The sequence below is a fragment of the Bos javanicus genome, chromosome 16 (assembly GCF_032452875.1).
Source record: "Bos javanicus breed banteng chromosome 16, ARS-OSU_banteng_1.0, whole genome shotgun sequence".
Lineage (NCBI taxonomy): Eukaryota > Metazoa > Chordata > Mammalia > Artiodactyla > Bovidae > Bos > Bos javanicus.
In genome coordinates this window covers 39881413-39908426 of record NC_083883.1, presented here as the reverse complement: position 1 = coordinate 39908426, position 27014 = coordinate 39881413, and the positions used below count along the sequence as shown (strand labels likewise).

The 27014-nt window shown below is 40.7% G+C and overlaps 1 protein-coding gene across 4 annotated transcripts in view; it reads left to right on the top strand.

Annotated features, from left to right (window-relative positions):
- Nucleotides 1-12047: 12047 nt before the first annotated feature.
- VAMP4 (vesicle associated membrane protein 4) overlaps nt 12048-27014 on the top strand; it is a 29138-nt gene continuing 14171 nt past the window's right edge. Inside the window, exons 1-4 of one of the 4 annotated variants that reach the window (XM_061382621.1) lie at nt 12048-12136; nt 14901-15017; nt 20613-20659; nt 24495-24542. In XM_061382621.1, the coding sequence (XP_061238605.1) occupies nt 14952-15017; nt 20613-20659; nt 24495-24542 (161 nt within the window). In that variant the 5' untranslated portion in view covers nt 12048-12136; nt 14901-14951. Of the gene's footprint in view, nt 12137-12381; nt 12447-12548; nt 12888-14900; nt 15018-20612; nt 20660-24491; nt 24543-27014 lie in introns of those variants that run through there. The other 3 variants (XM_061382617.1, XM_061382618.1, XM_061382620.1) reach the window with 3 other exon arrangements.

Below are 27014 nucleotides of genomic sequence, written 5' to 3'. Positions count from 1 at the left end.
ATGCCATGATCTTCGTTTTCTGAATGTTGAGCTTTAAGCAAACTTTTTCACTCTCCTCTTTCACTTTCATCAAGAGGCTTTTGAGTTCCTCTTCACTTTCTGCCATAAGGGTGGTGTCATCTGCATATTTGAGGTTATTGATATTTCTCCTGGCAATCTTGATTCCAGCTTGTGCTTCTTCCAGTCCAGCGTTTCTCGTGATGTACTCTGCATATAAGTTAAATAAGCAGGGTGACAATATACAGCCTTGATGTACTCCTTTTCCTATTTGGAACCAGTCTGTTGTTCCATGTCCAGTTCTAACTGTTGCTTCCTGACCTGCATACAGATTGGCTATATTGTACAATATATCCTTGTAGCTTATTTACTTAGTTAGTTTTTAATTTGGGCTGCACTGAATATTCATTGATATCCACGGGCTCTCTCTAGTTGCAGGGAGTGGGGGCTACGCTCTAGCTGTGATGCACGAGTTTCTTTTTTTGGTGGCTTCTCTTGTTGCAGAGCATGGGCTCTAAGGCCTGTGCGCTTCGGTAGTTGCAGCTTGTAGGCTCTAGGGCACAAGCTCCATAGTCATGGTGCACAGACTTAGTTCCCCTTGGCATGTGGCCTCATCCCAGAGCAGGAACTGAACCTGTGTCCCCGGCATTAGCAGGAAGATTCTTAAGCATTGGACTACCAGGCAAATCCGTGGTACCTTATTTTATACCCAGTAGTTTGTACCTTTTAATCCTGTACTGCTATTTTGCCCCTCTCTCCTCCCTCTTCCCACTGGTAACCACTAGTTCTCTACATCTCTGAATCTACTTTTTTATTGTAGCTTTAGTTTGCTGTACCTTTTAGATTTCACATATAAGTTATACCATATAGCATTTGTCTTTCACTGATTTATTTCAGTTGCATAATGCCCTCCAAGTCCATCTACATTGCTTCAAATGGCAATATTTCACTGCCATTTTTTATGACTGAGTAGTATTCCATCCACTGGGTGTGTGTGTATACTACATCTTCTTTATCCACTCATCTGTTAATAGATACTTAGGTTGCTTCCATATCTTGGCAATTGTAAATAATGTTGCTATGAACATTGGGGTACATGTATCTTTTCAAACCAGTATGATTTAAAATGTTAACTGAGCTTAGATAGAGACATTCAATATTGTGAGTTTTTTTCCCTAAAAATATAAATCCAGACCTCTGAATGTGTAATTTGCAGTTAGTCTTACTTAATTGAAACAGAAGGATTTTTGTAATAACATTCAATTAATTGATTGTTGCAAAATGAGGAATAGATAATTAAAATCACTTCTGACAACTTAGGGGGCAGAGGATGGGCAAGAGTTTGTGTTAGGCAGAATAATGTCCCTCCAAAGATGTTCATGTTCTAATTCCCCAAATGTGAATATGGTAGGTTACATGGCAAAGGGTAAGATAATCAGCTTACATTAAAATAGAGAGATTAGTTTATCCAGATGAGCCCAGTGTAATCACAAGAGTCTTTAAAAGTGGAAGAAGTGGAAGAGGGAGGCAGAACCAGATAGGTGGTAGCATGAGGAGAAGGACTGGCTTAGTGTGGCTAGCTTTGATGATGGGGGAGGAGGACCATGAGTCAACGTAAGTGCTTCTAGAAGCTGCAGAGGTCAAGGAAAAGGATACTTTTCTAGAGTCTTAGAGGGAGCACAGCCCTGTGGACACCTTGATTTTAGTCGATACTTTCAGGCTGCTGACTATAAGGTAATACATTTGTATTGTTCAAGTTACCAAGTTTTTGTTAATTTGCTACAGTAGCAACAGGAAAAGAACAGAGCATAAACATGAGAGGAAGGGTGTGGTTGGGCAGGTTAAAGTGGAAGGGGAGCAGCAGAAGATAAAGCTAGAAACTAAAGTGAAGGTCAGGTTTTGAGAAGAATAGAATTCTTCTGTTCCAAGCATTTGGACTGAACTTGTCCAGCTGCAAGAAGCCAATGGAGAACCAAGTTTGTTACAGTTGAAAAGAAGTGATAATATGAGAGATGTTCCTAGGAAGAACAAAAACATTTTGATGATTAGTTATCTATATAGGGTATAAAAGACCCTATATAGTGGAAACAGTGACAGACTTTATTTTGGGGGGCTCCAGAATCTCTGCAGATGGTGACTGCAGCCATGAAATTAAAAGATGCTTGCTGCTTTGAAGAAAAGCTATAACTAACCTAGACAGCATATTAAAAAGTAGAGACATTACTTTGCCAACAAAGGTCTGTCTAGTCAAGGCTATGGTTTTTCCAGTAGTCATGTATGGATGTGACAGTTGGACTATAAAGAAAGCTGAGTGCCAAAGAATTGATGCTCTTGAACTGTGGTGTTGGAGAAGACTCTTAAGAGTCCCTTGGACTGCAAGGAGATCTAGCCAGTCCATCCTAAAGGAAATCAGTCCTGAATATTCTTTGGAAGGACTGATGCTGAAGCTGAAACTCTAATACTTTGGCCACACTGGCCTGCTCCATCATCTACAAAAATACCAAACTCCTTGGTATTGGGAAAATTGGATATGCACATGCAAAAGAATGAAATCAGACCCTATTCTCACCATATACAAAAATAACATTTGCATCTTTAATCCATTCTGAGTTAAGACCTAAAACTACAAAGCTCCTGGAGGAAGACATAGGAGGAAAATTTCATGACATTGGATTTGGCAATGACTTCTTGGATATGACACCAAAACACAGGCAACAAAAGCAAATATGTACAAAATGGACTACATCAGACTTCTGTGCATCAAAGGAAACAAGAGTGAAAAGGCAACCTATTGGGGGGACAGGGGACTTGCAAGTCATATGTCTGATAAGAGGATTAATATCCTGGCCACTCCTAACACTTGCTCTGTTTCGGGTTCCCGGCCACGCTGATCTTGCTGAATGATCATGCCCAGTACAAACCCTTTCACCTGGCCTCAGGCAGCCAGAGCCCTCCAGGCCCATAAAGCTCAGGCCAGTTCCCAACCACCTGCATAATCTCAAGGGTAAAGGGAGCCCACTACCTGAAAACTCCTCTGATGTGGCAGATTTAAACTGGTGACACTCAGTCCTCATTTGGACGTGCTGCCTGATGGAGTCCTGGGCTTCTCCAGCATAGTTCCCAGTGTGTCCTATTGGAGGATACTCTGGCTAGCCTGCCCAGCCACACCCTGCTAAGACCAGATTCCTCTAGCTCTACCTTTAGAGGGAATATGCGTATTTGTGTAGGTTAGGGTTTGGAATTAGGCAGATGACTTACATCCTTAAGAGCCCACTCCATTGACCTGCACCTCCTAACACCTGCCTTGTTCCAGATTCCTGGCTGTCACTGAGTTGGTTGTATGGAACTCCACCTGGCCCCTAGCTCAGTCAAAGCACCCTGCCTGAAAGGTTCTCTTTCCATTCAGATTTGAACAGCCAATAACAAAACCTATGGTGAGAGTGAAACAGCACAGCTTTATTCAGTGGCCAGAGAATGGAGAGGTGGGAAGCTAATTCAGAAATCAACTTCTCAACTCAACTTGGGTTGAGACACCACATTTATGGTGGGCCAGGGTAAAAGAGAGGGAATTGAGTAAAGAGAGGGAGGACTATTCATGACTCATCTGAGAACAGGAATGTGGTTTGCTCAGAATTGGAACAACATTCCATTTTAGTCCTTGTGTGGATTCTTCCAGGGCTTCCAGGTCTGTGGTGCTCTATCTGGCCAGTCCCAGAGGCTGAAAGTTCAGCTTCTCTGTACGCCAGTGTCGAATTGAATCTCTGAGACAGGGTTATGAGTGAAGTAGAAAAGGATAGCTTTATTACTTTGCCAAGCAAAGGGAGCCACAGCAGACTACCGCCCTCAAAACTCTTGAGTCCCAACTTGGAGAAAACGGTGAGAAATTTTATAGTAATTGTTCAAAGAGGGCGTGGTCAGCTCACGGACATTCTTCTGATGGGTTGGTGGTGAGTTAAGTAGGAGCATAATCAACCTTCAGGTCCAACTGGCCTGGGGTCTACATGCTTGTGGACAGCATAGCAACATTAATTGTTAATCTCCCACCTGGAGGGGTTTTCAGTATCTGCAGTATAGCTCAAAGATATTGTGTATATCCGGAGAAGGCAATGGCACCCCGCTCCAGTACTCTTGCCTGGAGAATCCCAGGGACGGGGGAGCCTGGTAGGCTGTGGTCCATGGGGTCACACAGAGTCCGACACAACTTTAGTGACTTAGCAGTAGCAGCATTGTGTATATCCCTTGATGTGGAAAGAGGACCTTGCCCCAGGGATGTTCTTGACAGTCCGTGGTCTCTCATCCCCTCCCTTCCCTAATTAACAACTGCTTGAATCCGCCCATTGGAACTCAGGGAAGGTCGGGGAGGCTGAATGAAGGCTGTTTCCTGTAATCCAAAAAACAGGGGACACATAAGGCCTTCTGCCCAGGAGCCCCACAGGGCCCTGCATAGTATCATCCCCACCACCTGCACAGCCTCCAGGAAGAAGCCCACGCCCTAAAGATCATTATGAGGTGGCAGCCTTAAACTGGTGAGAGTCAGCCCCCATTTGGACTTGGTGCCTGACGGGTTCCAGGCCTTTCTAGCAACCAGAGCTCCCAGGTGTCTCTTGATTGAATGATACTCTAACCAGTCCGCCCAGTCCTTCCCTCCCAAGGCAGCAATCATCTGGAAATCTGTCTTCTGAGGGAATATCCCAATTGGGTAGATTAGGGTTTTGGATTATGTATATGCCTTGATCCCTAAAATGCTGCTCACATTGACCTGTCTCTCCAGACCCTTGCCCTCTTCTAGATCCCCGGCTACCTTGAGCTTCACCTCACATACCTGTGCAATATGCACCTCTTCAGCAGGGATTGGGCAGCCTGGGCCCTCACAAGTATTGCTGAGGAGGTGGAGAATTTGGAACGCTGTGCACTGTTGGTGGGAATGTAAATTGGTGCAGCCACTATGGAAAACAGTATGGAGGTTCCTCAAAAAAGAAAAAAAAAATTAAAGATAGAATTACCATATGATCCAGCTATCCCACTTTTGGTTTTATATCTAAAATAACTGAGAGCAAGATCTCCAAATGATATTTGCACACGCATGTTCACAGCTGCACTATTCACAGTAGCCAAGAGGTAGAGAAACCCAAACTTCCACTGATGGATGAACGGATAAAGAAAATGTGGTATATTATATATACTTTTTAAAAAAGTATTAGTGTTTTTAGAAAAAGGAACTCTGATATGTGCTACAACATGGATGAACTTTCAGGATATTGTGTTAAGTGAAATAAGCCAGTCACAATAAGACATCGTATTATTACACTTATATGACTTATCTAAAGTAGCAAAATGCATGGAAACAAAGTTGAGTTTTCACTGCCAGGGGTTCGAGAGAGGGAAAACTGGGGAGTTGTTCAATGGGTGCAGAGTTTGAGTTTTTCATGAAAAATTTCTAGAGATCTGTTGCACAATAAAGTAAATGTAGTTAACACTACAGAACTATACAGTATAAAATGGTTAAGATGATGAATTTTATATCATGCATTTTCTACCACAATTTAAAAATGCCAAATTTTCCTGCCTAATAATCTTTGCTCCTGCTATTCTCTCAGCCTGGAATACTCTTCTCTTGCTTTACGCATGACTGGTTTCTCTTGCAGATTGTGACTGCAGCCATGAAATTAAAAGACGCTTACTCCTTGGAAGGAAAGTTATGTCCAACCTAGATAGCATATTGAAAAGCAGAGACATCACTCTGCCAACAAAGGTCCATCTAGTCAAGGCTATGGTTTTTCCTGTGGTCATGTATGGATGTGAGAGTTGGACTGTGAAGAAGGCTGAGCGCCGAAGAATTGATGCTTTTGAACTGTGGTGTTGGAGAAGACTCTTGAGAGTCCCTTGGACTGCAAGGAGATCCAACCAGTCCATCTGAAGGAGATCAGCCCTGGGATTTCTTTGGAAGGAATGATGCTTAAGCTGAAACTCCAGTACTTTGACCACCTCATGCGAAGAGTTGACTCATTAGAAAAGACTGTGATGCTGGGAGAGATTGGGAGCAGGAGGAGAAGGGGACAACAGAGGATGAGATGGCTGAATAGCATCACTGATTCGATGGCCATGAGTCTGGGTGAACTCCGGGAGTTGGTGATGGACAGGGAGGCCTGGCGTGCTGCGATTCATGGGGTCGCAAAGAGTCAGACACGACTGAGCGACTGAACTGAACTGAACTAACTCTCTTGACAACCCTAACTTTTAAAATAGGTCCCCTTCATTCTCAGCCACTTGTTTATTCTTTTCAAAACAAGTGTCCTTTTACATCACATTACGTGATTATGTAACTTATTTCTGCTCGTCTTTCTTGCTGTATTATAAAGTCTGAAGACAGCAACTGTGTCTGTATTTAAACCACTGCACCTAATTTAGCAACAGAGACAACAGATGTTCAATATACTTTTTCGGAATGAAAAATGAGTTACAAATGAGTCTATGTAAACTGGGAGTAATAACATTTGCCTCATGGGGTTGCATGATAATTGGGTGCATAATGTATATGGCATAGGGGCTGACACTTAATAAGAACTCAGCCTGTATTTTCAGGGAAGGATATTTTCATTGTACTATGCCAGGGACCAGCCCCAGCTGATCCAGGGTATTCAAAGGGGAGACGGCTTAGGCCACTATTTAAATATTCATCAAAGATATAAAGAGTAATAGAATGAGGATAGCTCAGTAAGAAAATTCAGTGGAGAAAAGAGGCTGAGTAGCTTGGTTTACGTGGGAGACCAATAAAACTTCAAGACAAGAAGTTTGCACCACTTACGTAGGCCGCAGGCATCCTTCCGTTCTCCCGAAGGAGAGGAGACACTGAGGCCTCCCCAGTCGGATCTTAGAAACCCAGGCATAATTAGTAAGCATGGCGGGTTCCGCGCTCAGATGGAGACTCAGCCAGAGTGAGAGAGAGAGAGACATGGGGAGACCAGTATTTCGAGAAACTGATCCCAATTCTTTATTTTCCATGGTCTACTTTTATACACTGAGATGTTATGCAAAAGTCACATGGGGTCAGCAGTCCTGACTTTTATCAAAGTCAGGTGCTTCATACAAATGTATACAGAGGTCTTAAGGGTGTTACATCATCTTCTGGCCAGGGGGGCCTGCTGACAATTTATGACCCTCTCCTTGTGACAGCGGTCAGTCAACCAGGACACTTATTTCTCCAGGGGTGATTATTCTTAAAACAGACACCACCCAAATAAAGTTACATTCCTATAGGGGGAGGGTATAGTGGGTTTTAGTTAAGGAAAGAATTTACTTAGCCTAAGGTCTAACGTGATTAATATCAAAGGTTAATACTTATTTCTTCTATATATTCATTAATGTGTGTAAGGGCAGGGGATGTGGAGTCTTAGCAACAAACATTGGCTCAACAAATGAAAAACCCTTTACCAATACAATTTCTAATCAGCCCATTATACTTATACTAATAGTTTTCTAACTTTTCTAAGGAACCTGTTTTTAGAAGGTTTAAAGCATCTCATGCCTCTCATGGTTGGGAGGCTGTGAGCAATCACATGTGGCCGGACAAGCCTGTCAGACAGGCTAGAGAACCTTCAGAGGAGTTTGTAGGTTAAAACACTCTTGTCACGCCCAGGAGTTTTGATTAATTGGAGCTCTAGGTTAACTCCTTCTCCGAAAGAGGTGGTGGGGGACAGCCCCCCGTAAAGTCAGAGGTGTAGGGGAGAGCACAAAGTAGTAAAGTAGGCAGGCTCTGGTTATGGGGGTAGATGCTCGAGAATTTCCAGGGGGACTCCTGAGGCTCGATCCCGCCTTTGCGTATGTCGAGCCTCCTTCCTCATGACCTTTGTCATGGGCGGAGTGCCTCACGCCGGCCCCCAACAGTACTATACTCCAGGATTCTCAGGAATGGTGCAAGGACTCTGGGCAAGGCAGAGCTATGAGCATGTTAATAAGAAGTATTCTAATCAGGAGGGGCAACGTTCTGTGCCTGGGTGTATAAGAGCAGAAACAGTTGTTTATTCTTTGCTCAGAAACTTTTCTGTACCCAGTGCCATCCACTCTGCAGGAGAGGATGAAATACTTAAAGCATGAGTTCCAAACTGGGGGACCCTTGATGACCCATGGATAGAATTCAAGGGTCTGTGAATTTGGATGGGAAAGAAATTACACCTTTATTTTCCCTGGTGGCTCAGAGGTTAAAGCGTCTGCCTGCAATGCAGGAGACCTGGGTTCGATCCCTGGGTCGGGAAGATCCCCTGAAGGAAATGGCAACCCACTCCAATATTCTTGCCTGGAGAATCCCATGGACGGAGGAGCCTGTTGGGCTACAGTCCACTGGGTTGCAAACAGTCAGACATGACTTCACTTTCACTTTAATCTTTTAACAGAAATTATTAATTCCTTCACTATATAGCTCAGTTGGTAAAGAATCTGCCTGCAAGGCAGGAGACCCCGGTTTAATTCCTGAGTCAGGAAGATCCGCTGGAGAAGGGATAGGCTACCCACTCCAGTATTCTGGCCTGGAGAATTTCATGGACTGTGTAGTCCATGGGGTTGCAAACAGTTGGACACGACTGAGTGACTTTCACTTTCACTTTCAACTATAAATGGAGCCCCTTAAAACCGCTCAGTAGTGCTAGTGACTGTGTCACCAATAGAAATCTCTAAGATTTTCATATCACATTACAATCAGATATCCTGAAATACTGTTTATGCTCATTACTAATTCAAAACAATGGTAGATGTTAGTCCTGACACTAGATTTTTTTTAAATTTGAGTTAATAAAGAAGTATATATCTTTGCATATAACAAATTTTGCTTTTAAAATATTTTATAACATTATAAATTTCCTTCCTTTGTAATTCTGTATATTTTATTCTGAGGCATTTAGAAATATGATTTTATTAATAATAAGCGGTCCCTATTCACAAGATTGCCAAGGTTTTTGGTATATGTGTATATACAGTGCCTTTCATTTAATAGGAGGGCTTTGAATGATTCTTCATGGTCATGAGAATTTTTCCTTTGGGCACTGCCTTAAATCTATAATTACATAAAGAATAAACAGGAGAGGCCAACTTGATCCCTAGAGAAAACTTGACTATGTTTTTTTAAAAACTGGTACAGAAAGATTTCTTTCACTTTAACTTTTCATCCTCTGAAGAAAGTTTGAAATGTATCTATGCGAGGTATTCTGATGGCATAATTTCATTCCTTCTAAATAACAGCTCAGATGCCACTTGTGACATAGCACCTAAAACAAGGAACTATGATAAAGGACCCTTGTGATTTCTGATGTCAGTGAAGTGTGACTGTGACTCTGAGACCAACTTCATGGATTGTGTTACAGGCTTTGAAATGAGTATGAGCAGAATATGTGATATTTTCTTTGCTGAAAAAAAAGATCAAAAATGAAAAACATAAAAACATTCAGAGTCTAATAAAGGAAAATAGGAATGATAAATGTGTATATATTATGCACAAAAGGTTTAGATATAGCCTATACATGTATATATATAGAGAGAAAAATGTAAAGTAAAAAGAGACCCTACTTGTCTTTCTACTAACTCTGTAACATGTGGCAGAAGGGGTGCTGACCCAAGTATTTCTGATTAAACAATGCTGACTGAATGTGCCTTCATTGCCTAAAGAAACCAGAATCTTCTCATTCTGGCTCACCCCCCTTCACCCCCCCTACCCCCTCCCCGAGTCAGAGTCTATAATAAGTAATGAGTTCTAAGTACCCGCCTGTATGTGAGACGGCATAAGAAATTCTTCCTTTTGGAAACCCCTCCTTCCCATTTTCTTGTGTAGTCATGGCAAGTAAGCTTATCTCTTTATAGTAGTGTAAGAGTGGTTTGGATATAACCAAACCACTTTCAGGTCTGATGGAGTAAACTGAGACACACCAATTCTCTAAGAATAAATGGAAAAGCCAGATAAATACAAACAGCATCTCTATAAAACAATCCAAGAGCTGCTAGAGCATCGAGGCTGGAGGGGCCAAGATTCCAGAAGTGGAACTGCAAAATGGAGAGCTTTTTCCTTGGCCAGCTGGAGGTGTTTACTGATTCTAGGTAGAAGGCTGAGCACCTGGGCTTTGCCTGGGTCAAGGGTCATCACTGGGAGGCGGGGAGCAAAAGAAAATAAAGCAGTTATATTCTGGGTTCTCACAGGACTGAAGACACAAAACTGAAATCTTGGAGAGCCAGGATTTCAGAAAGAAGGAAGGAAGGAAGAACTGAGGGACCCTGATGGTTTCCCCTCAAAATTTTGCTGAATTAGAAAGCTGTAATACTTGGTATAGGAAGTAAGGATGAGAAAATCACTGTTTTTCACAAGTTGTCTGCTTGGCATCTTTACCTACCCAGCAGAGATGAGAGTCATAGTACCAAAATCCAAGAAAAAAATACACACTATAAACCGGCTCACAGGTAATTCACGTATTAGATTAACAGACAAGGACTTTGATTCAAGTATTCAAAAATGGAACTTCCCTGGTGGTCCAGGGGTTAAGATTCCATGTTTGTAATGCAGGTGGGTATGGGCTCAATCCATGGTCGGAGAACTAAGATCCCACATGCTGCACAGTACAGCCACCCCCCTAAAAAAATTCCCCCCAAATGACAAAAACATAAAAGAATTTCTCCAGGGGATCAGAATCTATTTTTAATGGAAATTCTGGAACCAAAAAATACAATCACTGAAATCAAGAGCAGTCTGGGAAATCAAGAGCAGGTATAACTACCTCTGTGCACATAGATATTGACGTTGGCTCAGGACGTGACTCAGTTGCACCTCCGGAGCCGGGTCTCAGTGCTGGAATCCTAAAATCTAGTGCAGACTCAAAGGGTTTGTGCAGACATGAAGGAAAAAAACAAACAAACAAACAAAATCAACTCTTCACAGAGCGGAAGGAGTGGGTAGGATGATCTGAGAGAGTAGCATTAACATATACATACTACCATGTGTAAAACAGATAGCTAATGGGAAACTTCTACATATGACACAGGGAGCCCAGCCCCTGGTGCTCAGTGACAACCAAGGTATCTTTCACTTAGTGTTTGTTTGGCTTAAATACGCACTAAATCAAAACACTATTCAACAAAGAACTTAAAAATATTTGGTAAAAATGACATGTATAAAAAAATGATAGAAAAAAAAGATTAAGAACAATTCAGCTGGGGCATATCTGGGAGGAATGGGTAATAAACAAGACAAAACAAAAACAATACTGGAACCGTTATGGATTACTATGCCCAGGCACTACAGGCTTAAATAAACCACTAACTCGGGGGGAGAGCAAGTGGGCAGAGTCAAGAGAACAGGAGAATGGATGTGCAAGGTAGATTTCCCACTATAAGGCTCCGGTGCCTGCGTGGTGTCTGGACCCAGGCATTTTTGGTTAGAACTCTACAACATAGTGGGGGAAAAAACACTGAGTCCTACCTAGACTCAAATCTGTCCACCGAGCTGGGCAACCTCAAGGAAATATCTTTGTACGAGAGATTGCTAGTCTAAAATAGGGAGACGGGATTAGTAACCCTGAAGATCTACACGTCTAACTCTGAAGCTATAAACAAGGGATCACACAGATCTCCTTCCTTCAGAAAAGGCCAGTCCTCAGGCTTCGAGCCGTCCCGGTTTTTCGGCACATCTGCAGTAGCTCGGGGGATGGACCCCGCACAAAGCACCGCCTCATTAACGCCTCATCAACCCGTCTCGAGCAGGCCTTCAGGGCCCAGCGCTGGGTTTCTCAGCCCTTCCTCCACCTCCCCGGAACGGCCGACCTCGGCTGGGAACCCGCGACTGTGTTTCCTCCCTGAACAGACAAAATCACCTGGGCCATCCAGGACTAAGCTTCGCGTCCGCGGCGGCCTCCGAGAGGAGAGCTGAGGGGAAATCGACTCCCTCGACGATCTCCGCGGCCTGGACCCGCCCCCTCAGCCTGGAGCCAGGCTGCGGAGGGCCGATCGGCTCGATGAGCGGGGGCGCAGCTGCGGCTAAGCGGCCGACGCCGGGTCCGCGCCCACTGTCTCCCGCTCCCCGCTCTCTTCTTCCGATTCCCACTCCTTCCCCCGCCCGTCCAGCGCCGCCCGCCCGGGAGAGTTGCCGGGAGCTCCCAGGGAGACTCAGGTACGGCCGTCCTCCTGGGCCCGACGGGAGGGGCGGATGTGCGGAGCAAGGAAACGGAGACGACGTCCGTGCCCCACCGCCCCCAACGTCCGCGTCGGGCTGAGGGGCTGGCCTCGGGGGTCGCCGAGTGGGAAAAGGCTGGGGTCGGAGGGGCGGGTTACCCTGAGGAAGAACGATCAGGACCTGGGTGTGCAATGAGGGGCGGTTAAGGGGGAGAAGAATAGAAATTGTAGGGTGCTCTGGGGAGATGGGAGGACAACAGCGGCGGGGATAGGGAAGCCTGGAGAAGAGTTGGGAGGCAGCCCGGAATGTGAGTGCGTATCTTGGGGTAAAAAGGACTAGAGTCAGGAGCAGATGGCGGGGGACGTGACCTGGTGCGACTGAGGCGGGGGCGGGTGAACGGGGCTGCTTGCTGGAGGGATAGATTTGTTTCTTTATTCAAAGACTGGGGAGAGAGCGCGCCAATCCCGTTGCGTTTATAATGACCGGAAGGGTAAGGTGAATCATTAACACTTTGACAGCTTTTGTGAAGAACATCTTCAGGCTGTGTCCATCCAAGTCACTCATTTCCGTGAAACTGTACCAACCAACATTGCTGATGAGAGTTGAGGAATCAGAAAGGGAACGGAGGCTGGGAAAAGGGAACCCTCTATACAGATTTCAAGCTTTTTCTAAAATGAAATACTAGGCGTTTTGGTGTGCTTGTTGTTTGCGTAAAGCAAAAAAGAAGCCAACATTTACTGAACAACAGGTTAGAAGTATATTACGTACTGCCTCTTCAAAAAATACAGGAAATTGTGAACGTATGATGATGACATAAGATGCTTATGGTGATGTGACATTATAAAAATGTATTGGTGATGTTGAAATACATCACTGAAGGTTCTGTTGTTTACATATATACCTAGACACAAACACCTGAATTTATATGTATTTTGGGCAGGAGAGATCTAGGGAGAATATATATAAGTCTAATTTCTGAGCATGGTTTATTTCTACTAGTCGTCTGGTGCAAATATCATCATTTGCCCTATCGTTCATCAAGTGCAGTTAATAATCTGCCTGCTGCCTTGTTGATGGCTTTTATGTTTGTCAGTCGCTGATTTCTTGCCTTCATGAAGCTGATTCTTGGATTATGGGCCCTGAATTTGGGTTTGCTCATCGTTAAACTTGTAGTTTTACTGTACGTTTCACAAAGATGTTATGTAAGTCTGCCTGCTATTTGTTTTTGGATGTTGAAGCAGCCCTTTTGTAGGGTTTAAAATATAAATAAAATGCAGGTGTAATTAAAAGCTCAAGTCCTTTGGTTGCTTCTTTTGTCATCTGTTTCTCCATACTTTCTGTAACATTTCTGCATGAATGAATTATTCAGAAATCGAAGTATGAGGAATAAAATGGGTCAGATGCCGGGTGTACGTGACAGAAATATTGTAGAATGAAGAACTCTAGAGCTGTTACTTAGGTAGCAAGTACTTGGTTTTTGTTACAAGTGATTACGTTTCTGGTTTGGAAAATTATTTCTTATCAAAGAAAAGTTCATATCAATTTGTTTGGATGGGAAGTCACCTTAAAATTTTACTTTATCTGGTTTATGAAACTGGACTCTGGGCTTGTTTTTTTCTTTTTTAAGTGAATGATTAACCACCATACTGATGTCTAATTATGCTTAAAGATCTTAGAGGTTGTTGTTTGCAAAGGGAAAGAGGGCTGCTGGGTTGTTACAGGGAAACGGTCTTTATAGAACAGAATTGTGTAACCTGATAGACAACTTATTGAATAAATACTAAAATTGATCATGCACAGTTATTAATAATTTAGGCCTGTGTTTCTGCTATTTCAATCAGTAGAGTGACTAATGCTGTTACTTATCTTTTACCAAGCCTTAGTTTTCTCTTGATTTCTTGGTGCTTACTTCAAAGAAGTGTTGTAAAGAATTAAAAAATGTGTGTAAGTTACTGAGCACAGTGCCTAACACAGAGTAAAATATTCAGTACACCTTAACTATTCTCGTTATTCATCCATCTTCTTGTCCAAGATACTGAAAACTTCTGTTTGCATATGTCAGCTTTTCCTCAAGAAAATTTTGAATATGTTGCATATTCAAGCATGTTCCTGAAAAAACTCAATGCAAATAAGCATTTTAAAAACAGATCTTCTGTAGCAAACAGAAAACCTGACTTTGTTTAACCCAGCACTTAGCAAACATATCCCTTTCCTTGGAACACCTGGTGTTATGCACTGGAACAGGGCATTATAATTTACAGAATGTTTTTGCATGTATGTATTAATCTGATATGACCATCCCAACTCCATGCAGAAGCCTTGAAATCACTATTTTACAGATGAGGAAATGGAATCATTGTTGATGCAACTCACTAAAAGTGAGTGAGAGAATTTGAAGTGTTTTCTGTCTTCTCACTCCAAATTAAAATCTTGAAGCATTTGATGTCTCACTTGCAAGGGGACAGCCTCCTGTTTTTCCCTCCTCTCCTGTGGAGTCTTCTGTTTCATTTTATAAAAATGCTGTCTATCACTGATTTTCTGCACATGTTCTCTAAAAGTTACCTCCATTTTTCTCAGGGTTTTAACTATTTTTTGTGTACTGAGTCCTCACATGGAGGAGGTGTGGAGACCCTGTGAGAGAGAGCAGTTGAAGTCAGAGAAGTGGAGGGGGCCCCATCACATCGGGCCTTGTGTGCTGTTTTTACTACTTTAGCTTGCACCCCAAAGTTTCACATCTGATGAAATTTATTTTCTCTTTAAGGTGGTAAAGATTTATCCTGCTGGGAAGTAGAAGAGTACCTCATTAAAAAAGATGCCTCCCAAGTTCAAGCGCCACCTAAATGATGATGATGTCACAGGTTCTGTGAAAAGTGAAAGGGTAAGTTCAGAATCTTAATCTTTAAAAAGGAAAGATTCAAAATTTGTTTTCTTTTGTAAATAATTTTAGAAAAATCTAATGTTAATGGCTATATTTGAATCCTGTATGTTTTATTCACAGTAAACATTAAAAAGTATATGTTACTTAGATTGGGACTCAGCCAAATTCTGTTTCTATTAGTGACCACATTTTGTTCCCAGCTTCTTTCTAGTCTTTAAGGGGAATTTCATATAAATACACAATATCTTCTTTTGGACTCTGGAGCCAAATGTGGTTGGAGTTCCTCAGAATTTTTCAGATTTTACAAAGGTAGTTAGTGCACATTTTACAAGAGCCTTTTGAGGGAGTCTAGAGCAGCACCTCCAAACATACTAATGTTTCTCAGTGAAATGTCTGGTTATTCTAAGTATATAAATAAATTAGCAAACATTAATTCAGGTCAGCTTTTCCTTGAAGTGAGTTTTGACTCCAAAACTTACAAAATCTCTTGGTTTTCAAAACTTCTTAGATTTTGGAATTGCAGATAAAGAATTCTGGTCCTGCAGTTGCCTCAGAGCCAGAGTAGCTTTTATATAATGGTCAATTTCTTGTTTATTTTGGAATATTCTATGCAGAATTGTAAAAATCTAAAAATTATGCAGCATTTTAGAAGACAACATTGATATGAATATTGTAGATAGCTTTCTTTTAGAATAAGTAATCAATAAGGATTTATTGAGGGAAGGAATTAGAGCTGTTGTTTTTCATTCATCCACCTGAAGCCCTTCCTCACTTCCTGTCTTCCTGCCATTCCTTTATTTGCTGATTCATGCAACAGATAAATATTGCTATCCATTATATGCTGGGCATTGTGCTAAAAACTGGAGGGCATGGTCTCTCCTCTGTAGAGCTGATAGTCTACTTGACTTCATTTTACACACTCCTTTTTCACACCAAGAGCTTCTGTCCAGCATGTTATGATATAGAGGTTTCTTGAAGTATAGTATAGGAATCATTTGTCATCCCTTTATTCTCTTTATGCAGTTTTTGTTTTTGTTTTGCTTGAAGGAGGGTAGAATCCACCAGTAGACAAATTGCTAGTAAACTTTTAAAATCAACTTTATGTATATACTCAACAGTATAAGATATGCAGTCTCAATCAGTTCTACTACAAAGAATGGCACTTCCTTTCTACATTGTTGGTTGACTACTACCACAATTTGCTATAGAAATAGGATATTAGATACCAGAATTGAACAAAATTGGCTGTTTAAAGAGAGTCCTCCTTTTGAATGTTTATCAGATCATGACATTTGATAACTGGTTATAAGAATTTATAAATCACTTTTATGAAACTTTAACTTTTGTTCCTCTTTTCTATTATACTTTTTTGATAATAGCTTTATTGAGACATAATTCACATGCCATACAATTAACTCATTAAAAGTATACAATTCAGTGGATTTTAGTAAATAATATTTAGTACAGAATTATGTAATCATCACCACAGTCAACTTTCATCATTCCAAAAAGAAACTCTGTACTTTTTAGCAATCAACCCCTGTTCTCCTCGTCCCTGCAACCCTAGGCAACCATAGATCTATAGCTTTGTCTATTCTGGACGTTTTATACAGATGGGAGCATACACTATGTTGTCTTTTGTAAATGGCTTCCTAGCATGATGTTATCAAAGTTCATCCATGTTGCAGTATGTATCAGTTCTTCATTCTTTTTTATTGCTGAATAATATTCCAGTATATGAATGTCCCACATTTTATTCATTCATCAGTTAATGAACATTGGGGCTTATTTATATTTTTTGGCCATTATGAAGAATACTATTGCTATGAACGTTCACGTACAAGTTTTGTTTTCATTTCATTACGTATATTTTCATTTCTCTTGGGTAAATATCTAGGAGTAGAATTACTTGGTACTATAGTAACTGTGTGTGCAGCCTTTTGAAGAACTGCCAAACTGTTTTCCAGAATGGCTGCACAGTTTTTACATTCCCACCCAGAAATGTGTAAGAGTTCTAACTTCTCTGCATTTCTCCTCAACACCACTCTCTCCTCACCAACACTTGTGTTATCTGCCTAGTGGGTGTGAAATGATATCTTGTTGTATTACGTAACCCTTTTTGTGATAATGTATACTTAGCACTTGTGTTTGTTCAGTGGATAAGTGTAAAAACATTGGTTTTCATTGTGTTTCTCATTCGGCAACTATAATAAACACTGTATCTTTAGTATAGGGGGCAAATAAGCTGTGTTATGAATGTAATGATTGTTGCTTATTAGCTACAATAGCATTCTAGAAATATTTGTTAAAAGAAGTCACTAATGTATCTTCCTAAATATTATTAACTTTGAACATCTTTTCATGTGGTCATTGGCCATTTCTTTTCTGTTAGGAATTGTCTGTTTCTCTCCTTTGATGATTTTTCTGTCTTGTGTCTTTTTGTCAGAGATCTTTATTTAATAGAGATATCAGACCCTTTAGTCTGAAAGTATGTTGCAAATTTCTTTCCCAGCCTGTTACTTTTTGTTGGAATTTGCTAGTATATTTTCTCCATCTCTCTCTTTTTTCCATTCTTTATTTGACATTTATTTTAGGTCAGTTTCTTATAAACAGATACTGGCTGGAATTTTTTTGAACTTCACATATAGTTTTTACTTTTAACAGGAGCATTCAGACCGTTCATGTTTATTGTGATAACTAATTTATTTGGACATTTTCTGCACTAGCTGGTTCCTCTGCTGGCAGTGAATGCGCTTCACCTTAATCTCTGGTTGGCTCTTTAATATTGTTTGGATCTCAGCCTAAATTTCACCTTTTGAGAATGATTTTCCTTGACAGCCTAATCTCATTTAGTCACCCTGTCACTTTTTATCCCATCACTGTTTTAATTCTCTGCATAACTTTTATCATCATCAGATGTTTTTCTGTAAGAGCTCAGACCTTATCTGTCTTGTTCTAAGCTGGTGCTTGGTCCTTAGAACAGTGCCTGGTACACAGAAGATGCTCAAACATATTTGTTAAATGAATATTGAGCAATCCTCTTTTCATTTTTCTTGCTCATTGTGTATTATTTATAATAATATATAGAGATAATGATATTCATGATATTATTTTTATTTATTTATTTTTTGGCTGTACTGGGTCTTTGTTGAACTCATGGTTTCTTTGTTGTGGCGCATGGGCTTTCTCTTCAAGAAGCAACGGCTTCTCCTTGAGGTGCGTGGACTTAGTTGCGCCACAGTGTGTGGGATCTAACTTGGACCAGAGATCGAACCTGCATCCCCTGCATTAGCAGGCAGATTCTTAACCACTGGACCACCAGGGAAGTCCTTCATTATATTTCTTAGGTTTTCCCAAGTTTCCCTAACTTCTTTTGCTAAGTTGATTATTTTTCCTTACTTTTCCCCTACGCTCAAGACCACTAGATAGTTAAAAAATTTCTTCCCTTTCTCCCTTTTTCCTTTTCTTTTACTAACTTTACATGTTAACATGTGTGTGTGCTATGTTGCTTCAGTTGTATCCAACTCTTTGCAACCCCGTGGACTGTAGCCCACCAGGCTCCTCTGTCCATGGACTTTTCCAGGCAAGAATACTGGAGTGGGTTGCCATTTCCTTCTCTAGAGGATCTTCCCATCCCAGGGATTGAACCCATCTCTCCTGCATTGGCAGGCTCTGTACCAATAGCACCACATGGGAAACCCAGACATGTTAGCAATAATGTTTAAATTTGTGTTTTCTGTCAACATGCTGAGAACTGGGCCCCTCTGGACTACTTTTCATTCTAGGCCTCTTCCCCCTTCCTCCACTTCTCTCCCCACCAAGATGAGCATGTCACTTTGCTTACTTCCTCACTTTACTCTCCTCTTCCTGCTTTTGGGTTTTGTTAGAAAAGTTTGAGATTCTTTTAAAGTTTTTCTTTATATTACATGTTTTCTTTTTCAATAGCTGTGCATTATAATTCATAATCACATTATCATCTTCCCTTTCGGTTTGACCACACATTTGATTAGACTTACTGAGTATATCAGTCTCCATCTTAAGATCTTTGTTCTGATTGAATTTTCTTCTTAGCCAGTGTAATTCCTTGGGTAATTTTCTCAGAAAAGGTACATGGGTGGTGTATTTGCTTCCTATGGCTGCTGTAACAAATTACCACAAATTTAAAGCAACACAAACTTATTATCTTGTAGTTTTAGTGACCAGAAGTCCAAAGTGGATCTTACTGGGCTACAGTCCAGGCACTGACAGGACCGTGTTCCTTCAGGAGACTAGGAAAGAGGCTGTTTTCTTGCTTTTTCCCAGCTTTTAGAGGCTGCCTGCCCTGCGTGGCTCATGCCCCTTCCTATATCTTTAAATCCAGCTGTGTAACATCTTCCAGTGTCCCCCACCTCTTTCACTTCTGCCTCCCTGTCTCTTTTTTTAAAAGTTTGTTTGTTTACTTTTATCTATTTGTTTTTAGCTGTGCTGAGTCTTCATTGCTGCATGTGAACTTTCTCTAGTTGCAGCAAGTGGGGACTCCTCTTTTTGAGGAGCACAGGCTCTAGAACACACGTGCTTCAGTAGTTGCAGCATGCGGGCTCAGTAGTTGGGGCTCATGGGCTCTAGAGCGTGGGTTCAGTAATTGTGACACATGGGCTTAGTTGCTCAGGGGCATGTGGAATCCTCCCAGACCAGGGATCGAATCCTTGTCTCCTGCATTGGCCACTGAGCTACCAGGGAAGTCCCTGCCTCTCTCTTTTTTTAAGAACATTCTGATGACTGGACTCACATGATTAATCCATATTGACCTTCCCACCTCAGGATCCTTGGTTTCATTGCTTCTGCAAAGTCCCTTTTACCATGCAAGGGAACATAGTCAAGGTTTCCATGATTAGCATGTCGACATCTGTGGGGAGGCGCTATTCTACCTATAAGGTATATACTGTTGGAGGTCTTGTATGCTGAAAAGGTTTCATTTTTGCTCTTCTTTAGCCTCCTTTTGGAACTTTATATCTTCGCCTTTGGGGGAGAAGGTGAGACATTCCTCATTTTAAGAAAAACAGTTGTATCTTATAAGGTAAAAGTATAAAGTTGTTTTTGTTTGGAAGTTCAAATATGTGTAGAGGGCTGTTCATGGGCTGAGTTGCTATTAGGTGCCAGTTGTTAAGCCTTGTCTCTGAGCTCTAAAACCTACCTTATATACTCCTCTCTCTCTGATGCCGGAGTTGGACTCTGCAACTGCAGTACATTTCTCCTTTGCCTCCTGACTCCTTCTTAGGTTCTGTAAATAGATAGAGACTGGAAGGCCGAGGGAGGAGAAAGGACTTAGCCCTTCCTGATTGCCTGCATTCCTTACTCCCACTCCAGCTTCAGTGACCTCTCTCTACCTTGTGGTCAGTCAGAGGATTCTGTGTTACAAGCATTTTCTTAGAAAGTCCGCACTGCAGTTCTATATCTTTTAGCTTCTGGTGAAGCACATGTAATTACCCTTCCCTCTGTCTGGAAGCTTGGAGTTAAGAAATTTCACCAGGATAGAACTTGTATCACTGCTCTGTCCCTAACAATTTGTAAGCCCCATGGAATCTGAAAACTCAAGTCTTTTTCTTTTTTTGACAGAGAAATCTTTTAGAAGATGATTCAGATGAAGAAGAGGACTTTTTTCTGTAAGTTATTTTTGTTTGTTTTACAGCTTTATTGAGGTCTAACTGACATACAGTAAAATACATATAAAGTATACAATATGCATTTTGACATATCCATTGTATGCCTGTGAAATCATCAGAAAAATCAAATAATGAACATTGCCATCACCTCAGAAGTTTCCTCAAACCTCTTCACTTTTCCCGTCCGTGGGCAGCCACTAGTCTTCTTTCTATCACTGTAGCTTGTATCGTCTAGATTTTTTTGATAAGTGGAATCCTACAGTATGCTTTTGTTTTTACTGGCTTCATTCACTCTGCATAATTATTTTGAGATTCACCCTTGCGGTCACATGTATTAGTAGTTTCACCCATGCTGGCCCATGTATCAGTAGTTTATCTCTTTTTATTTTTGGGTAGTTGTCCATTGTATGAACATTTACCCATTCACTTATTGATGGATATTTGGGGTGTTTCTAGTTTTTAGCTATTATAAATAAAACTGCTGTAAACATTTGTGTACAGGTTTTATGTGGACTTATGCTTTCATTTCTCTTGGGTAAATACTTAGGATGGTAACTATGTTTACTTAACATACATAACATTAAGTTTATGTTTTAATGGCTGGTATATGTTTACAGCTATTTCCCAAAGTGGTGTGTACCACTTTATGTTCCCACCAGCATTGTACGGGAGATCTGGTTGTTCCAAAGCCTCATCACCACTGTGTATGGTCCGTCTTAATTTTAGCCATTCTTGTTGGTGTATAGTGGTATCCCGTTATGGTTTTTATTTGCGTTTCCCTAACTACAGATTATGCTAAACAACTTCTTTTGTGCGTGTTTACGGTTCTCATGTTTTCTTTCATGATGTATGTGTTAAAATCTTTTGCCCAATTCTAAGTTTGTCTTATTAAGGTGTAGGAGCTTTTTTTAAAATATGTTTTACAAGTTCTTTATCAGATAAATGTTTTTACAAATATTTACCCCTAGTCTGTAACTTAATTTTTTTCTTTTCTTTTTTTAGTCTTTTTATTTTCATAAATATCTTTTGAAGAGCAGAGTTTTAGTCAGTTTATTAAATTTTTTCTTTTATTGTTTTTGCTTAAGAAATCTTTGCCAAACCCAAAGATTCTAAGATTTTCTTCTTTGATTTCTTCCAGAAGTTTTAACATTTTGGCTTTTACATTTAGGTCTATAATCTGTAGTACATTAATTTTTTACATATGGTTTAGGTAAAGGTGAAGGATAATTTTAGGGGAGACCAGGGGGACCAGCGTATGGCTATTTGTGCCACCACCATTTGATAAAAAGATTATCTTTTCCCCATTGAATTGCCCTGATGCTCTGTCAGAATTAATTAACTTGATCCATCCTTTGCAGTTATAATTAGAAAGGGCCTAAGTTTTAATTGCAAAGACAGGAAGGATGACATATTGTTGCAGGAGTTTTCTCTGAAGGTTGATGTAGCAGAGTAAGCCTGGGAGGAAGCATTTACCTCCCTCTGCTATAATGTTGTGGAGTTTTTTGTAAAGACTTTTTTCCCCCCAAATAAAAAATACTTTATGAAAGTAATTGACAGCCATGAGGCAATCACAAAAAGAGCCTACAGGATGGAAAGCAAATCCAATAAGAGGAAATAGTATCATTTTTGGCAGGAAGGTCAGATGAAGTGGGAAGAATGTTTCCTATACGTAACAAAATTTCCAGTGTCACAAAGCTAATTGCTAACAGTGCCAATTAAAATGAGAAGCCTTAGACTACAGCAATAGCTACCTGTGAACAAAGGACTCATTATTGAAAAGAAGGTCAGATGCTTTGGCCAAATAAGTGAATACCTGAATGTAAGCAAGAAACAAACTTTTCAGGCCAACTCTGTACACTGGAGATTTACTCCCAAATAATGCTGTACAACTTCCAAAGGGCCTGATGACAAAACCGGCACACTTATTCAAAATCAACTCCCATACACTGTGGTTCTGTCTGTGTATTGAAAGGGAGACAAAGCAATAAAATTCCGAAATAATTTTTAAAGATTATTAAACACTACTTTCATAGCAGGATTATTCATAATTGCCAAAAGGTATAAGTAACCCAAGTGTCTGTCAATGGATAGATGGATAAAATATGGTATGTACACACAATGGAATATTACTGAGTCTTAAAAAGGAAATTCTGAAACACGCTACAAATAAATGAACCTTGAAGACATTATGCTAAGTGAAGGAAGCTGGTCATAGACATTTTACATGATTCTTATCTGAGACACCTAGAGTAGTCAGATTCAGAGACGCAAAGTAGGACGGAGGTTGCCAATGGCTGGGAGTAGGGGAAAATGGTAAATTAACCTAGATAGCATATTGAAAAGCAGAGATATTACTTTGCCATCAAAGGTCCGTCTAGTCAAGGCTATGGTTTTTCCAGTGGTCATGTATGGATGTGAGAGTTGGACTGTGAAGAAAGCTGAGCGCCGAAGAATTAATGCTTTTGAACTGTGGTGCTGGAGAAGACTCTTGAGGGTCCCTTGGACTGCAAGGAGATCCAACCAATCCATCCTAAAGGAGATCAGCCCTAGGTGTTCATTGGAAGGACTGATGCTGAAGCTGAAACTCCAATACTTTGGTCACCTCATGCGAAGAGTTGACTCATTGGAAAAGACCCTGATGCTGGGAGGGATTGGGGGCAGGAGGAGAAGGGGACGACAGAGGATGAGATGGTTGGATGGCATCACCAACTCGATGGACATGAGTTTGAGTGAACTCCGGGAGTTGGTGATGGACAGGGAGCCCTGGTGTGCTGCGGTTCATGGGGTGGCAAAGAGTCAGACACGACTTAGTGACTGAACTGAACTGAACTGAATGTTTAATTGGTCAGAACCTATTCTTTGAGTTTTGTGGTTTATACCTTGTTTTCTATCATCAGAAGAAGGAAAATTACTTAAAATATCCAAAAATTTTTATTTCCATCATACTAAAATGGATATATTTAAATGATACAATACTTGACTATAATGGAGAGATAATTTGAGAAATGTTAATATTTTCATAGACTCCATTTCCCTTTAGTTATGTTGCTAAGTTTAAGATGAGTAATCAGAAAACATACTTTAAAAAACTTAGTGTTTTGAATGGATTTTTCTCTATAGTCATCCCTGAAAATTAGCATTTCATTAGAGCCTAAATTCAAGGTAATTGGACTTACAGTGTTCTATGTGCTTAGTTGCTTAGTCTTGTCCAACTCTGTGCAACCTTATGGACTGTAGCCCACCAGGCTCCTCTGTCCATGGGGATTCCCCAGGCAAAAATACTGGAGTGGGTTGCCATGCCCTCCTCCAGGGGATCCTCCCCACCCAGAAATTGAACCCAAGTCTCCCACATTGCAGGCAGATTCTTTACTGTCTGAGTCACCAGGGAAACACAAGAATACTGGAGTAGGTAGCCTATCCCTTCTCCAGGGGATCTTCCTGATCCAAGAATGAAACCGGGATCTTCTGCATTGCAGGCAGATTTTATAGTTGATCATAAAGTTATTTATAACCCCTAGCACTTTGGTTGTTGTGGTATTTCAAAGCTTAATGATTAGAATATCTGTGTATAACTAAGAATTATATTGAAACTGATAACATTCAGAAGAATTGGGTTGTGACAGCCTGTACTAAGTACCAGTCAAATACAGATATGATTATATATCGTTAAGTTCTATCATTACTAGTAAAATCTGGTTCCTTATGATGAATGATCCATATTTAGAATTCAATGCGTATGTGTGTATTTTCTGCTTTGGTGTTTGTTTTAATGCTCTCTTTATTAATTGTATTTGGTGTCTCTTGGGTTGTTTTTTTTTGTTTTTTTTTTCAGAAGAGGACCATCTGGACCAAGATTTGGACCTAGAAATGATAAAATTAAGCAGTAAGTTTGTGAGATACTTATTTGTTTAAATGATTATCATATTTGTACCTGGACCAGGGGTTGGCAGACTACAACCTATGGGCCAAATCTAGTTTTTATGAAGTTTTATTGACACAGTCATTCCTGTTATCTTAGTTGCTTTCAAACTATAATGACAGATTTCAGTAGTAGTGACAAGAGACTTTATGATCCACAAAATCTAAAAACTATTCTGTCTTATCTTTTACAGAAAAAATTTGCTAATCCTTGAAGTAAACTAATATTCTAGGTTGTAAAAACCCAGTCTTTTTTTTTTCCACAGAGCTACCTCTTAATTATAGCTAAGGAAATGCAGTTCCTGGTTGTTGATTTTTATTACTGTATATCAGATTCATTTACTTAGCATAATCTCAAGGTCTATTTTGGTTTTAAATCTATAACATGATTCCCATTTTCAGCATGAAAATAAAAGCAACATAATAGATTTAGTTTTCTGAAGTACAGTATCTTTTTTATATACTTCCAGAATTTATTCATACCTATTACTTATCCTAACCCATTTATTGATCTAAGGATTTTTTTAATGATTTTATTTATGTATTTTTGTTTGTGCTGGGTCTTTGTTGCTCCGTGGACTTTTCTCTAGTTGTGGCGAGCAGGGGCTACTAGTTTGGTGTGCAGGTTTCTCATCATGGTGGCTTCTCTCGAGGTGCATAGGCTTAGTTGCTCCAAGGCATGTGGGATCTTTCCAGATCAGCGATAGAACCCATGTCTCCTGCATTGGCAGGTGAATTCTTTACCACTAAGACACCAGGGAAGCCCTGATCTAAGTTTATGGCTCATTAATTTTCAGTTTAAAGCTTTTCTGTATATATTATTGGTGGTAGATGGTGGGTAATGCTATAGTGAATGTATTTAAGAAGTATATGAGTCCAGACAAGAAGGGAGAAGGAATAACTGGAGAAGTGAAATAGCCCTGGAAAATTACCACACTATAAAAGATAAACTGGAAGATAAACTGAATGGCCCAGGTTCAAGATCTAAAGAGGGGTAGTTGCTCCCCTAAGTCTGGATGTAGATGGCACATAGTGAAAAGTATGCTATAATGTAGTGTCAAGTTATTGATGAGATACTTGGGTTTTAGTCACATAGCTGTTGGAATGAAGAAATAGGCCCACACTTAGCCAAATCCTAGTTAATGGATTCTGAAATACACAGTCAAGGTACCAACGAATTAGTATACTAAATGGGATGTTTTCATCTTTTCTTGCTGCATAACAAGTTACCCTGAACCTAGCAGCCTGAAACAACATTCATCAACCCACATTTTCCATGGGTCAGGGGTTCAGTCACTGCTTAGGTGGGCCCTCTGTGCAGGGTCTCACAAGGCTGAAATCAGGGCATCACCCAGGCTTTGATTTCATCTGAAGCTGCTGACCAAGTTCAGGTAGTTGTTAGTAGGATTCACTTCCTTGCAGGTGTAGAACCCACAGTGCTTGCTCCTTTGAGGCCAGCGGAAGAGAGTCTCTGCTGCTTCAAGGGTCTGTTTCGACAGTCAAGATACAATGAGCCACTTAGGTCCAGACAGTTTATCACTCACATAGATTGTCAAAGGAGGAGTAGCCAAAGGTACCAGTTCCCTGGGTTCTTGTCCTATACACCAAAAATGATTATAGGAGGCTGCAGTCTGAGTTGTGAGATACCCTGTTACAAAGGAGCAAGTTCTAGCCCAGGTTTATAGAGGTTTATAGTCTGCAGATATATCCTGCAGAAAGCTTCATGTGTCATCAGACTCATGACAGTCTCCAGAGAGAGATGGAGAGGTGAGTAAGAGATGGCCTCACAAGTCACTCACCCTCTGGTATTCCGGAAGTACCACAGCACATTCAAGGTTGCAAGGATGCCATCGCAGAGAGGTTTTCCTCCTTTGAGCTGGAGTGACTTCTCTGTCCACCCACATATATACGCCTCACCTGCCATTGGAGGAGAGGACTCCACAGATGACACATCGTTTTTTCCCTGCCAATATGTTTCATTTCCTGTCTGACATCTTTCCCCAGACTGAGCCTGGTACTGAGTATGACCCAGTGAATCTTCTCAATATGACTTTCCAGCTGAACTCCTAAACCAGTGTTGGTTCTACATAATAGGCATTGCAGACTATGTCTATGTTAGTAAGTGCCAAGCACACATATATGTGAATATGGATATATGCATAGTAAATTATCACAATAACTTTGATCACAGAATTTTAGAACAGCAAGGGACGGTTGAGTTCTTACTCTAGAGCTGAAGGTTTATCAGATTTACTTAGAAGGTGATCAGTCATCAAAACATACAATTTAAACCTTATTGGTACAACCCCATGAATACTTATCTAACCAGAGTATGACTCAAACCTGTGTCCAAAATGGCCCAAAGTCGTGCAAAATGGCCCAAAATCGTGGAGCATAACATGCCACACCACTTGCCCAAGGACAAATACCTGGCATT